Below are 13,387 nucleotides of genomic sequence, written 5' to 3' on the forward strand. Positions count from 1 at the left end.
GCGTTCTGTGCGTCAAGGCTACCCCCTCAGTCCTCTTTTGTTTGCAATTTATATAGAAACGATGTGTTTGGCAATAATTGAGAATGAGCAAATACGAGGTTATAGCTTGGCAGCCACAGAAGTCAAGCTCCTGGCATATGCAGATGATATAGCCGTGTGTTGTACAAACAGAGAAAGTGTAACAGAAACGATACGCGTTGTGAAGCAGTATTGTGATGTGACGGGCAGTAAAGTGAACTGGGGTAAGTCCCTAGGTTTGTGGCACGGAGAGTGGTCTTCGGCCCCGGACAACTAGGCGAATGTGAGCTGGGTGAAAATCCCTACCAAGTATCTCGGTGTTCCCATGGGCAGTTACAAACACAGCGAGGAATACTGGACGAACCAAATAAAAGAAACAAGAGAGAAAGCAGACAGGTGGAAAGGCATCAACCTGTCCATTTTTGCAAAGGCAACTGTATGCAATATGTTTTTCATTACGAAGTTGTGGTACGTCATGCAGACGTTGTTTTGTTCAAGGGTAAATGTACAAAGGTTGCATAGAGTGTTCGCCGTTTTTATCTCGGAATCTAACTGGGAAAGATGTAGCCGAACAAACCTGTTCAGACGGGTGAAGGAAGGGGGGCTGGGCTTGGCGCATCTTTTTGTACGACAGCTTGTCAATAGATTTTTGTTTTTTCGAGATGTGCGTGATCCATTTCTGCGTACGGTATTACAGCTCAGGTTAAGAGACGCCTTGCCGGCACTCATTGTTAGTACTAATAGTATGCCAGGGGCGATTCGCGGCTATCTTAAAGAATTAGTCGATAGTGTGCGCTTTCTTTCTGTGCGTTTTTCTTTCGATTATCTTTCTGACGTGAAAAGAAAGACATTATATAAAGATGTATGCGACATTGTATTTCCAGTGCCATTGTACAGAGCTGTATACAGTGGAGGAACAGGACAGGATGTTCTGAAACAGGTGAAAAGAATGGAGGTGCCTACTGGCGTTAAAACATAATTTTTAAGCTACACACAGGAACACTGTCAGTGAAGACATTCATGGAAGAACGTGGCTTCCTTGTACCATGGGGCTCATATTGCTTGATTTGCAAGCAACCTGAAACAGTAGATCATGTGTTCTTGCATTGCTGGGAAGGGGTCTACTTCTGGGACGTCCTAAAACGGACAAGCAAGAAGGAGTTTCCGTTGAATCCGCACGGGATCAGGTACCTAGCGATAAAGAATGAGGACGGCGTACCATACGATTTAATCATGCTCCATGGCCTCCACTGTTTATGGCGGGCACGGATGGCTGGGTACCATTGCGACCCAGACGCTAGGCCGGCTCGTATTTATTTTCGAGACAGTATGTCTCGGTTCATTGAAATAAAGAAAACACAAGAATGTGTACCCGATTGGCTGTCGAGGATAGAACCTCTGACAGCATTAAAAGAATTTTAATTCGACAACGCCAGTCCATGTTGGACTGATGGCTTTCATGTTTTCCAATATGTTTTGTAGTTGTGCTTTTTGAGATTTTGTTCTGTACATTGTCAAAGACCGGCAATAAATAAAAAAAAGTCGGTTCCCGTGGTGTAGTGGTTATCACGTGCGCCTTACACGCGCAAGGTCCTCGGTTCGATCCCGGGCGGGAACAAAGCTTTTCGTTTTTATTTCTATTGCGATTGTATACGCGCAGAAGAAAAGGGGGAGCGAAATACTCTACTCCGTGCTCGGTTCCCGTGGTGGTGGGGGATTCCACTTCCGGCCACCGCCGTGAACGATCGAGGAATGTTTCGCTCCTCTGGGGCGGTGTCAGCGGCCATGTTTAGCCGCGGTAACAGGAATGCTGCCAGTGCCAACCAGGATTACGAAATCATTTTGCCTCCTCTTCCAAATGGTCGTATTGTTTTAAACACTGTATTTTTTCATGCGGATGTTCGAGGAAGACCCTACCGTATAGAAGACATCCGAGATGCTCTTGGGCGTTTGGCAATGCTCCCTGACGTTGAAGCGTTAGGGGCATACCAAATGAACCACGTGTGGGCGGTCACGCTCAAGAATACGGAGGCAAAGAAGAGACTGCTTTCTGCAACCGACGTTTCCGTGAAGGACCGCCGTTGCGTCGTTGTGGACCCGAACAACCAGGACGTTCGACTAAAGCTCCATTGGGTGCTTCATTACGTAGACGACGAAGACATACGGACTGCGCTTGCACCCTACGGTAAGGTCACCGAAGTGGCAAGAGAGCGATGGCGAACGGAAGGTTTATCAGACAAAGGCTCTACAACGCGCATTATTAGCCTTCAACTCAAGGCAGGGTATACCAAGGAAGACATTTCACATCAACTACGAGTAGCAGGAGACCTGACGTTGGTAGTAGTGGCCGGAAGAGCTCCACTCTGCCTACGGTGTAAAGGAACCGGTCATATACGACGCGAATGTCGTGTCCCTCGGTGCGCGATGTGCAAACGCTTTGGCCACGCTGAGGAAGACTGCGTGAGGACTTACGCGAAGGTCACAGGGCGCTCTGCGTGGGACGACAATGCAGAGCTACAAATGGATGAATTGGAAGCTGAGGAAGTTGCCACCAGCAAGACCGGAGAACCCGAGTCGGAGGAAATGCCCCCTTCGCTCCAGTCGCCCAATGCAGACGAGAAACAGGATAACGACAAGCAGGTTGTACAACCTGTACCGTCTCCTGTGACGACAACCAGTGCTTCCAGCAGCTCAGTGGAAAAAAATATGAGCCATCCGACCCCTTTGGAAAAGTCCGAAGACGTTGATATGACGGATTCGAAGATCGGTGCAGGGAAAAGAACACGTGAGGAAACAGCAGCAGGGAATGGAGCCTCAAACGAGCCCAATGCCGGCGAGCCACCCACTAAAGCGTCCCAAGGGCGCCGCCCGAGCTTCAAGCCGAAACCCAACGTACCGCCGGACCGTCACATTCCAGGGGGCTCGTAGCCCCCTGTTTCAGAGAGGCCTGTACTGTCTCAACCCCCTGGTTCAGGCGCTACGCATGCAAAAAGTGAGGGAGGACAAGCTGAGGGGCTTGAACCCCAGTGCCTTGTTGATAAGGCACTCATGGTGTGTTCGCCCGTGGCAACCGCAGAAACACCAGCTACGAGTGAATTTTCAGTGTCCCACAGAACGAGGTGAGCGCCATGCGACCTGTTTGATCACTCTTATAAATGGCAGTAAGACTTGACGAGCCCCTTAGCATAGGCACGCTAAACCTGCGAGGCCTTTCTTCAAGGCGTCGACAGTATCAAGTGAGCCGTCTTTTACTGGAGAATGACCTCGACATCGTAGCGATTCAAGAAACGAAAGTCGAAAGCCAGGCTCAGACAGACCGCATGGTAGAACCATTTACTCGACGCTATTATGTATGTGTTTGTCATGCAGTGGGGTCGTCCGGCGGATGTGCCTTGTTATTACGTAACTCCCTAGGAATCGTAGTAGAGACTGTGACTGTGTGTAAAACTGGACGGTTAGTTGTGTGTGATTTCTTGTTCTCTGCTTTGAAGTGGCGGGCCATTTGTTTGTACGCGCCCAACAGAGAAACCGAGCGCTACGATTTTTTTGAAAGCGTTGCATCCTTTTTAAATAGCGAAAGGATAATTCTATTCCTGGGTGATTTTAACTGTGTGTGTTCTGCTGCCGATAGAGCACGGAGCGAACCAGTACGCGACAACAGTGCCATGAAATTAAGCACGATAGTTCAGGACCACTCTCTCGAAGATATCGGTCATATTCTAGCTGGCGGTAGACGGCCACAGTTGACTCATTTCCAACGTGCAAGCCATGCACGCTTGGATAGAGTATACATATCTGCAAATATAGTGCCGTTATGCCAAGATTACAACGTCAAACATGTTTCGTTCAGTGATCACAGCTTGGTTATGATTTCCTTAGGAGCAAAGCGCAAAGGGCCGTCGTTCAGTTGGGCACTTTGGAAGTTTAATGACAAGCTTCTGGACAATGATAAGTTTATGAAAAAAGCAAAAGAAAGTATTGAAAGACTTCTGTCTAAAACGGACAGCTTTATCGCTGAGTGGGAGCTGTTCAAACAAGAAATAAAGATCAATGCAATCGAGGGAGCAATGCGACGCAATGCGACGCAGTGAAAGAAACAAGGAAAATGTACTCCGTAGTCAATTGGACTACTTGCTGAACGCAGAAAGCCTACAATCAGGGGCATTGAATAATGAAATTAAAGGAATAAAAGACAAACTGGAGGCTATAGATGTCGAGAGGTATAAAGGGGCCATTGTTCGCGCTCGTAGCGAAAGATTGTGGTTGGGAGAAAGGCCGACCAAATGCTCGTTAATGGACGAAAAAAGTTATGCCGTTAAAAATGAAATAAAAGAAATACAGTATGAGGGTGCAATAACAAATGACAAACGGATAATTGAACTTGCTTTTGTAGAGTACTTTAGAAATCTGTTAGGTCATAAAATGAAAATTGCAACCGGCTTTGAAAATGAGTACCTTCACTTAATGCTAAGATTAGACGATGATGTGAAGACGCGTCTTGAAGCAGATATTACCGGCGCGTGAAATTGAAGAAGCAATTGATGAATTAACTGTAGGGAAATCTCCAGGCCCGGATGGTTTAAGCAGTTCTTTTTACAAAGCTTTTAAAGGAGATCTGGCAAAAGCCCTGCATTGTGTAATAACCGAAGCATATAAAGAAAATGTAGTGCCCCCATCTTTCAAGTGCTCTCACATTGTATTAATCCCAAAAACAGATGACCCAGTCAAGCTCTTATCGGTCACGTCCTATCGACCGATAAGTTTAAGCAACGTTGACTACAAAATATATATGAAAGTATTAGCAAAAAGATTACAAACCGTGATCACAGTTTTGGTAGGACCTCACCAAACTTGTGGAATCAGAGGACGCTCGATATTTACCAACATTCATGTTACCAGAAGTATACTTGAATACTGCGACGATTTTTCAGAACGGGTGGCTATGTTACAACTTGACCTAGAAAAAGCTTTCGATCGCGTATCCCATGAAATTCTATTTAGTCTTTTGCAGTATATTAATGTTGGGTCTGTGATTACTACTGGTGTGCAAATGTGTTACACTCACAGTTCAGCTAGCATAATTGTGAACAAAACTGTTAGTGAAAGCTTCAGCGTTCAGTGTAGTATCAGGCAAGGGTGCCCATTATCATCATTATTGTTCGCAATTTTTCTCGAACCTTTCTGCTTAAAGATTCTCAACAATGATAAAATATACGGCTTCAGATTGCTCACAAGCGAAGTGAAAGTACTGTGTTATGCTGACGACATAGCAGTCTTCTGTGACGACAAGGAAAGCGTTAAGGAAAGCGTTAAAGAAGCAGAGTTATTTTGCTCGCTCACGGGCAGTGTAATCAATTGGCAAAAATGTTTGGGCTTCTGGCACGGACCGTGGGTCAACACTCCAGATTACTTCGCTAACATGAAATGGACTGTGACACCAGTCAAATATCTCGGAGTGCCCTTAGAACACTACCGCGATACCACCCAATACTGGAACGAAGAAACCAAACGTGTTAAAGAACAAACTGATAAATGGGGCGGGCGCGATTTCTCCGTTTTCGCGCGCGCTACAGTTTGCAACGTGTTTTTAGTCGCAAAAGTGTGGTATGTTCTTCAAGTGCTATGTATGTCTCGTGCCAACGTGCAAAAGTTACACAGAGTCTTCGCAGTGTTCGTGTGGCGTTCAACATAGGAAAGAACAAGTAGAACAAATTTATTTCGATCAGTCCGTAGCGGAGGACTAAGTTTAGTGCATTTATTTCTCAAGCAAGTTGTATCAAGGTTTATTTTTTGCGCGACCAAAAGAACGGATTTCTGCGAACAATTTTGCAATTACGATTGAGTGACGTAATCGCTGAATTTATTGTATCGAGTACCAGAAAAGAAAGATGTGTTCGCGGCTTTCTTCGTGAGGTTGTTATGTCGTTTAGAATGCTAAAAGTTAGATTTTCAATGGCGTATCTAAGCAATGTGTCAAAAAAGCGTTTATACAAAGATGTTATTGACATTATGTTACCAGTGCCTCTATATCGTGCCATGTACTGTGTGGGCTCCGAACGTGACGTGTTAAACGTGTTAAAAGAATGACAGTCCGATCCTCAGTTAAAACCTTTTTCTTTTAGCTTCACACCAACACTCTTCCAGTAAAACCATGGTTGAAAGAGAAAGGACTGTTTGTACCATGGTCAGTTAACTGTCTCATCTGCTCAAAGCCTGAGACAATCGAACACATTTTCTTAGATTGCTGGGATGCAATATTCCACTGGGATGTCTTGCAGAGGACACTGAAAAAAGAACTCACTATATCACCCTACGGTATCCGCTTTCTCCCGGTTGAAAATGAAAATGGCGTGCCCTATGACATGATCATGACTCTGAGCCTACACAGCATTTGGAAAACACGAATGGCCATAATAAATGCTGATGTGGACGCCAAACCAGCCAGACAGTATTTTATTGAAAGTGTCTCTCAAATAAGAGATGTGTATAAATTGCAGGTTGAGCCACCAGACTGGTTACCTGTGTTAGATACACTGGTAACCTTAAAGCGTTTTTAATACATGCACTAACACAAGGACACATAATGCTCATTATAACACTGTTTTTTCTCTCCAAAGTAAGGTGAATGCTTTGTATCTGTGACAGACCGGCAATAAAGAAAAAAAAACTCGGTTCCCGTGGTGTAGTGGTTATCACGTGCGCCTCACACGCGCAAGGTCCCCGGTTCGATCCCGGGCGGGAAGAAAACTTTTTCATTTTTATATCTATTGCGATCGTATACGCGCAGAAGAAAAGGGGGAGCGAAATACTCTACTCCGTGCTCGGTTCCCGTGGTGTAGTGGTTATCACGTGCGCCTCACACGCGCAAGGTCCCCGGTTCGATCCCGGGCGGGAACAAAGCTGTCTCATTTTTTTTTCTATTGCGATCGTATACGCAAAGAAGAAGGGGAGCGAAATACTCTACTCCGTGCTGGGTTCCCGTGGTGTGATTCTGCTTCCGGCAGCCGTGCTGTGCGGTTCGTAGGATCATGAGCTCCGTTGGAGCGGCGATGGCGGCCCTTACCAGCCGCGGTAACAGGAAACAAGAAGAAGATGACTACCATTTTGTTTTGCCACAACTGCCTACAGGACGCATCGTTACCAATACAGTTTTTCTGCATGGTGACGTGCGAGCACGGCCTTACAGAGTTGAAGATTTCAGGGACGCCCTCGCTCTTGCCGGGATGCTGCCGGAAGTTGTCGCACTCGGAGCCTACCAGATTAACCATGTCTGGGCGGTTACCATGTGCAATGCAGACGCTACCAAGCGGCTGCTAGCCTTGAAGGAAATGGAAGTGAAGGGACGGCGCTGTGTCGTCGTGGACCCACAGGACAGGCAAGTCAAGTTACGCCTTCACTGGCTTATTTACGGCGTAGCTGACGAGGACGTCCGTACAGCGCTAGCTGCTTATAGCAAGGTGGTTGACGTACAGCGTGAGCGTTGGCGGGTGCCGGGTGTTCAAGAAAAGAGCTCGACTGCCCGGACGGTGCTGATGAAGTTGAAAACTGGTTTGAAGTTGGAAGACCTACCGCACCAGGTACGGGTCGCCGGAGAACTAGCATTAGTGGTAGTTCCGGGGCGACCAATGCAGTGCCTGCGCTGTCAGGGCTCTGGACATGTCCGGCGTGACTGCAAAGTGCCCCGGTGCTCGATATGCAGACGATTTGGACACGAAGACGCTCAGTGCACGCGGTCCTACGCCGCAGCTACTGGGCGAGGAGTGAGCGACTACACCGAGAAGCTCTTAATGGACGTGACCGAAGCCGAGGAGGCAGCAAAGGGAAGCGGAAGCTTGGAAACCCAAAAGGAACCACGCAGCGAAAAGACACCAGAAGGCAAGCAAAGCCAGGTGACAACGGAGGCTACGACCAAGCCGCCAGCAACAGAGTCCGAGCTGGCAGCAACGCCCGTTCCCGCTGACGACGACACGTTGGAGAGCAGCGATACAGAAGGCACCCAAGCTGAACCAAGGAAGCCGCGCTTGCAGGGGAGCCAAGCCCATAGCAGCAGAGTCAACCCGGCTGTCAAGCGTCCTCTTGAAGGGACCGCGGACCAGAAGGCGTCCTCCGGGAGACGCCCCAGCCTTAAGCCACGGCCAAATCTCGAATCGGAGAGGAAGGCCACCGACGAGCCGCCGAGGCAGCACCTGGACACCGGGCAACCGGGCGGATCCGAAGACGTCTAGCCGTGCGCTAGACGTGCAAGGTAAGCGTCATGCTTCGGGTCCTGCTACCTCCTGTTAAAACATGGCACGCAACGCGTCGTTTAGTTTGGCTACGTTAAACGTGCGAGGTCTAGCCGCAAAGAAAAAGCAGAGCCAAGTATACCGGTTGTTGGTAGATCATGACCTCGACATGTTGGCTGTGCAAGAAACAAAAGTTGAAGGGGAGGAGCAGACCCGGAGCATGATGCTTCGCTTCACGGCTCGCTACTACGTTGCAGTGAGTCATGCGGTGGGCAAGTCAGCGGGATGCCTGCTATTTTTGAAAAAGTTACCGGGGCTAGATGTACAGAGTGTTTATCATGTCCAAGTGGTAGATTTATTGTTGTTGATTTTTATTACAGTGATGTTACCTGGAGAGTAATATGTATTTATGCACCGAACGGTACAGATGAGAGGTATAATTTTTTTCTGAGCATTGAGCCATATCTGACTGCAGACAAACATGTTGTTGTGTTAGCAGATTTCAACTGCGTTTTGAACACTCGGGACCGAAGCAATGCACACGGGTATAGAGACAGAAGTAGTCAGCTTTTATCACGGTTTATTGGAGAACATGATATAGATGATGTAGCAGAATGTCTCGAGGGAGCGAGAGAAGTGCAGTTTACGCATTTCCAAGGACAGAGTCACGCTCGCCTTGACCGTATTTATGCATCAGTGGAGCTATTACCTTTGTGCACCCAATACCATGTAGTGCCTGTGTCGTTTTCGGACCATTGTCTGGTTAAATGTCTGATGGGAAGTGCGGAAAAACAAAACAAGTTTTCGTGGGATCTGTGGAAAATGAACGTAAAGCTTCTAAGCGACGAATGCTTTATTCAAGATGTGAAGGAGGCGATAGATGCAATGAAATCAGAACAGGTGCCCAGTGTCGGCGCGCAATGGGATTTATTTAAGCAACATGTCAAAATGAAAGCCATAGAGCGAGCTAGCTGCATTAAGTATGAGGATAAAGTTAAAGAAAGAAATTTAAGAACGTTGCTTGAAAAACTGGTTAAGCTTGAATGCCGTGAGCCGGGCAAGTTTAAAGACGACATTCGTAGCATAAAACAGAAACTCGAAGCAGCAGATGAAGAACGTTATCGGGGAGCGATAGTGCGAGCCAGAGCCGAGGCATGGGCGGCCGGGGAGACGCCCACAAAGCGAGCGCTGGGAATCGAAAGGGCGCACGCCCGCCGTAATCACATCGATGTGATAGAAGAAAGTGGTATTGAAACAACAGATACGGAGGCTATAGGGCGAGCTTTCTTCCGATTCTACGAAGGGCTGTTTGCCCATAGATCAGTAGATGTAGAAGGGTTTAAAACAGCCTTCTTAGAGCGCATGCCTCGGCTGTCAGAAGAAAGAAAAGCAGCTCTTGAAGCACCTATAACAATTGCAGAAATAGAAAAGGCAATAGATGATCTTAACCCTGGAAAGTCGCCCGGTCCGGACGGTCTGAGCGCGGCTTGGTACAAAGCATTAAAGCAAGACCTGTCCTGTCAGTTGAAAGATGTCTTTGATGAGGCATTTGAGGTGGGAACGTTACCCCTGTCATTCTCCCAAGCACACACTGTGCTCATTCCAAAAACAGAACAAAAAGATAGGCTAAGACTTGTGACATCATACAGACCAATCTCACTAACTAACTGTGATTATAAAATATTTATGAAAGTATTGGCTAGCAGACTTCAGACCGTTATGACGCAGATTGTGGGAGCCCACCAAACCTGTGGTATTAAGGGCCGCTCTATTTTTACTAATATTCATTCATTGAGGTGTGTGCTCGAGTGTTGTGACGCCTCTCGGTCGGCTGTCGCAATACTCCAGCTTGACCTAGAAAAGGCATTTGACTGTGTATCTCATGTGTTATTGCGTTCCATACTCGAACATGTTAATTTAGGCTCAATCATCATCGACGGAATATCCCTAGCTTATAGAAACTGCAAAACGCGCCTGATAGTCAACAACAGATTGGGGGCCCCCGCTGACGTCCAGCGGAGCGTGCGTCAAGGGTGCCCACTGAGTCCTCTTTTGTTTAGTATTTATATTGAAACTTTGTGTCAAGCAATAATTGAAAATGATCGTGTTCATGGGTTCAGATTGCAGGCGTCCGAGCAAAAGCTCTTAGCGTACGCTGATGATATAGCGGTGTGCTGTACGAAAAAGGAGAGCCTGCTAGAGACAGTCGCTGTAGTTAGACGGTTCGGAGAAGTAACGGGGAGCTTTGTGAACAGGGGAAAGTGTCTGGGCTTTTGGCACGGCGAGTGGCAGTCAACACCAAAGACATTTGCCAACGTGAAATGGGTTAAAACCCCAGTGAAGTACCTCGGCGTTCCCCTTGAAAGTTATAAGAAAAATGATGATTTCTGGCTAGAACAAGCCAAAGAAACACGAGAAAAGGCGGAGAGATGGAAAGGTTCACACCTATCAATTTTCGCCAGAGCGACAGTGTGCAATTTGTTTTTTGTTAGTAAATTATGGTACATGATGCAAGTGTTGTATTGTTCGCGAGTGCATGTGCAGAAGTTGCACCGAGTGTTCGCTGTTTTTATTTGGGCTTCCAGCTGGGAACGCTGCAGCCGCACGAATCTTTTCAGGCGAGTGAAAGAGGGAGGCCTGAGTCTGGCACACCTATTCGTGCGGCAGCTTGTAAGCCGTTTTTTCTTCTTTCGGGACGTCAAAGACCCGTTCTTAAGATCGGTGTGTCAAGTGAGACTTTGTAGTGCGTTACCAGAGCTTGTTATCAGCAGCGAAATTATGCCTGGTACTTTGTTTGGGTACTTCAAGGAGATAGTAGCCAGTGTTCGTTTTTTGTCGGTACGGTTCTCGAATGATTATATGTTCAGCGTGAAAAGAAAGAAAATGTACAGTGACCTGTGTGATGTTATTTTTCCAGTACCGATGTACAGAGCCATATACGGTGGAGGTCAGGGAAAGAACGTTTTGAAACGAGTAAAAAGAATGCACGTGCAGCCAGGAGTGAAATCTTTCTTCTTGAAGCTTCACACTGGCACCCTGACAGTGAGAACCTTCTTAGAAGAACGCGGATTTTACATGCTGTGGGGGTCAAACTGTCTGATTTGTAAAAAGCCTGAAACAGTAGTCCATGTTTTCATACATTGTTGGGGGGGGGTGTAATTTTGGGACGTTCTGCAAAGAACAATGAAGAAAGAATTGCCCTTACATCCGCAGGGCATAATATTTCTACCACTGGATAATGAGGACGGGGTCCCATTTGACCTCATCATGCTGACTGGCCTCTACTGTCTATGGCGATCCCGAATGCAAGGCTTCTATTGTGACCCAGAAGCGCGGCCTGCGCGCATACATTTCCGTGAACACATGTCACGCTTTCTGGAGGTGAAAAAAGCACAAGTTGATGTGCCTGATTGGCTACCAAGGGTAGAGGCCTTGGCATCCCTAAAGGAATTTTAAAAGACAAAGTCAGCCAAGTCATGCTGGCTGCTATGTAAGAGCTGGTTTTTTTCTTCTGTATTTTCGTGTCCTAGTTATGCATTTTGTTTGTTTTGCTGACAGTGTGTCGGTGAACCTGTCGAGAACTGGCAATAAAGAAAAAAAAAAAGGTTCCCGTGGTGTAGTGGTTATGACATGCGCCTTACACGCGCAAGGTCCCCGGTTCGATCCCGGGCGGGAACAAAGCTTTTCGTTTTTATTTCTATTGCGATTGTATACGCGCAGAAGAAAAGGGGGAGCGAAATACTCGACTCCGTGCTCGGTTCCCGTGGTGTAGTGGTTATCACGTGCGCCTCACACGCGCAAGTACCCCGGTTCGATCCTGGGCGGGAACAAAGCTTTTTTATTTCTATTGCGATTGTATACGCGCAGAAGAAAAGGGGGAGCGAAATACTCTACTCCGTGCTCGGTTCCCGTGGTGTAGTGGGTATCACGTGCGCCTCACACGCGCAAGGTCCCCGGTTCGATCCCGGGCGGGAACAAAGCTTTTTCATTTTTATTTCTATTGCGATCGTATACGCGCAGAAGAAAAGGGGGAGCGAAATACTCTACTCCGTGCTCGGTTCCCGTGGTGTAGTAGTTATCATGTGCGCCTCACACGCGCAAGGTCCCCGGTTCGATCCCGGGCGGGAACAAAGCTTTTTCATTTTTATTTCTATTGCGATCGTATACGCGCAGAAGAAAAGGGGGAGCGAAATACTCTACTCCATGCTCGGTTCCCGTGGTGTAGTGCTGCTTCCGGCCACCGAGCGTGACGGACGTACGATGACGGGCTCCGTAGGAGCGGCTTCAGCGGCCCAGAGCGGCCGCGGTAACAGGAGTGTCGTTGCGGACAACGAGTATCAAGTTGTTTTGCCGAGTTTGCCAACAGGGCGTTTTGTTGTGAACACAGTTTTTTTACATTGTGATATCAGGGCCCGCCCATACCGGGTGGAAGATTTCCGCGGTGCGCTCGCCCCGTTATCGCTCCTGCCGGAAGTGGTGGCTCTCGGGGCCTAACGTATGAGCCATGTTTGGGCCGTGACCTTCAAAGACAACGAAGCTGTGAAGAAGATCGTCAGTGTTGGTGAGCTACAGGTCAAGAAGGGCCGATGCCTCGTCATTGACCCCGCCAACCAGGATGTACGCTTAAAAGTGCATTGGCTGCTGCACACCATTCCTGACGAGGACGTGCGTCTTGCCTTCGCGCCGTTTGGAAAGGTCACGGACGTCGCCCGCGACCGGTGCATGACGTGGCTGACAAGAACACTACTACAAGACTGGTTACGCTCAAGTTGAAGCCGGGCGTAATGCTTGACGACCTCCCACATCAGGTGAGCGTCGCCGGTGAGCTGGCCCTCGTGGTTGTGCCGGGCGCTGCGCTGCCGCGGAACGGGCCATATTTGTCGCGACTGCCGCATTCCGCGGTGTGGTGCGTGCCGACGCTTCGGTCACGAAGAGAGTCAGTGCGAGCGGACGTACGCAAGCGTGACCGGACCCGTGAGCAACGACGACAACTCCGCCCTACTCATGGACGAGGCGGATATGGAAGACACATAGACCACGGCTAAGGAAGCAGCTGGCGAGGTTGCAGAGTCGGAGGCACGACCTCAGAAACAGGGGCAACATGTCGATGAAGCCGTCGCCACTGAACAGCAAGAGCAAGTGGA

General features: G+C 48.1%; 1 protein-coding gene and 7 non-coding genes across 8 annotated transcripts; all 8 read left to right on the forward strand.

Moving 5' to 3' along the window:
• The first annotated feature begins 1,563 nt into the window (after nt 1-1,563).
• Trnav-uac (transfer RNA valine (anticodon UAC)) lies at nt 1,564-1,636 on the forward strand. Its single transcript has one exon. It is a non-coding gene; the product is annotated as a tRNA-Val (tRNA).
• A 167-nt stretch (nt 1,637-1,803) lies between these two features.
• On the forward strand, nt 1,804-2,946 carry LOC119443401 (uncharacterized). The gene has a single exon (XM_037708387.1). The coding sequence runs from the start codon at nt 1,804-1,806 to the stop codon at nt 2,944-2,946; it is 1,143 nt and encodes a 380-aa protein (XP_037564315.1).
• A 3,743-nt stretch (nt 2,947-6,689) lies between these two features.
• Nucleotides 6,690-6,762, forward strand: Trnav-cac (transfer RNA valine (anticodon CAC)). The gene has a single exon. It is a non-coding gene; the product is annotated as a tRNA-Val (tRNA).
• An 80-nt stretch (nt 6,763-6,842) lies between these two features.
• Trnav-cac (transfer RNA valine (anticodon CAC)) lies at nt 6,843-6,915 on the forward strand. Its single transcript has one exon. It is a non-coding gene; the product is annotated as a tRNA-Val (tRNA).
• A 4,933-nt stretch (nt 6,916-11,848) lies between these two features.
• Nucleotides 11,849-11,921, forward strand: Trnav-uac (transfer RNA valine (anticodon UAC)). Its single transcript has one exon. It is a non-coding gene; the product is annotated as a tRNA-Val (tRNA).
• Nucleotides 11,922-12,000: 79 nt separating this feature from the next.
• Trnav-cac (transfer RNA valine (anticodon CAC)) lies at nt 12,001-12,073 on the forward strand. The gene has a single exon. It is a non-coding gene; the product is annotated as a tRNA-Val (tRNA).
• A 74-nt stretch (nt 12,074-12,147) lies between these two features.
• Nucleotides 12,148-12,220, forward strand: Trnav-cac (transfer RNA valine (anticodon CAC)). The gene has a single exon. It is a non-coding gene; the product is annotated as a tRNA-Val (tRNA).
• Nucleotides 12,221-12,300: 80 nt separating this feature from the next.
• On the forward strand, nt 12,301-12,373 carry Trnav-cac (transfer RNA valine (anticodon CAC)). Its single transcript has one exon. It is a non-coding gene; the product is annotated as a tRNA-Val (tRNA).
• Nucleotides 12,374-13,387: the final 1,014 nt, after the last annotated feature.

This window comes from Dermacentor silvarum, chromosome 1 (genome assembly GCF_013339745.2).
Source record: "Dermacentor silvarum isolate Dsil-2018 chromosome 1, BIME_Dsil_1.4, whole genome shotgun sequence".
NCBI lineage: Eukaryota > Metazoa > Arthropoda > Arachnida > Ixodida > Ixodidae > Dermacentor > Dermacentor silvarum.

What these genes read in the sequence shown, in the direction of transcription:
- LOC119443401 (XM_037708387.1), top strand. Translation starts at nt 1,804, where the DNA reads ATGTTTAGCCGCGGTAACAGGAATGCTGCCAGTGCCAACCAGGATTAC.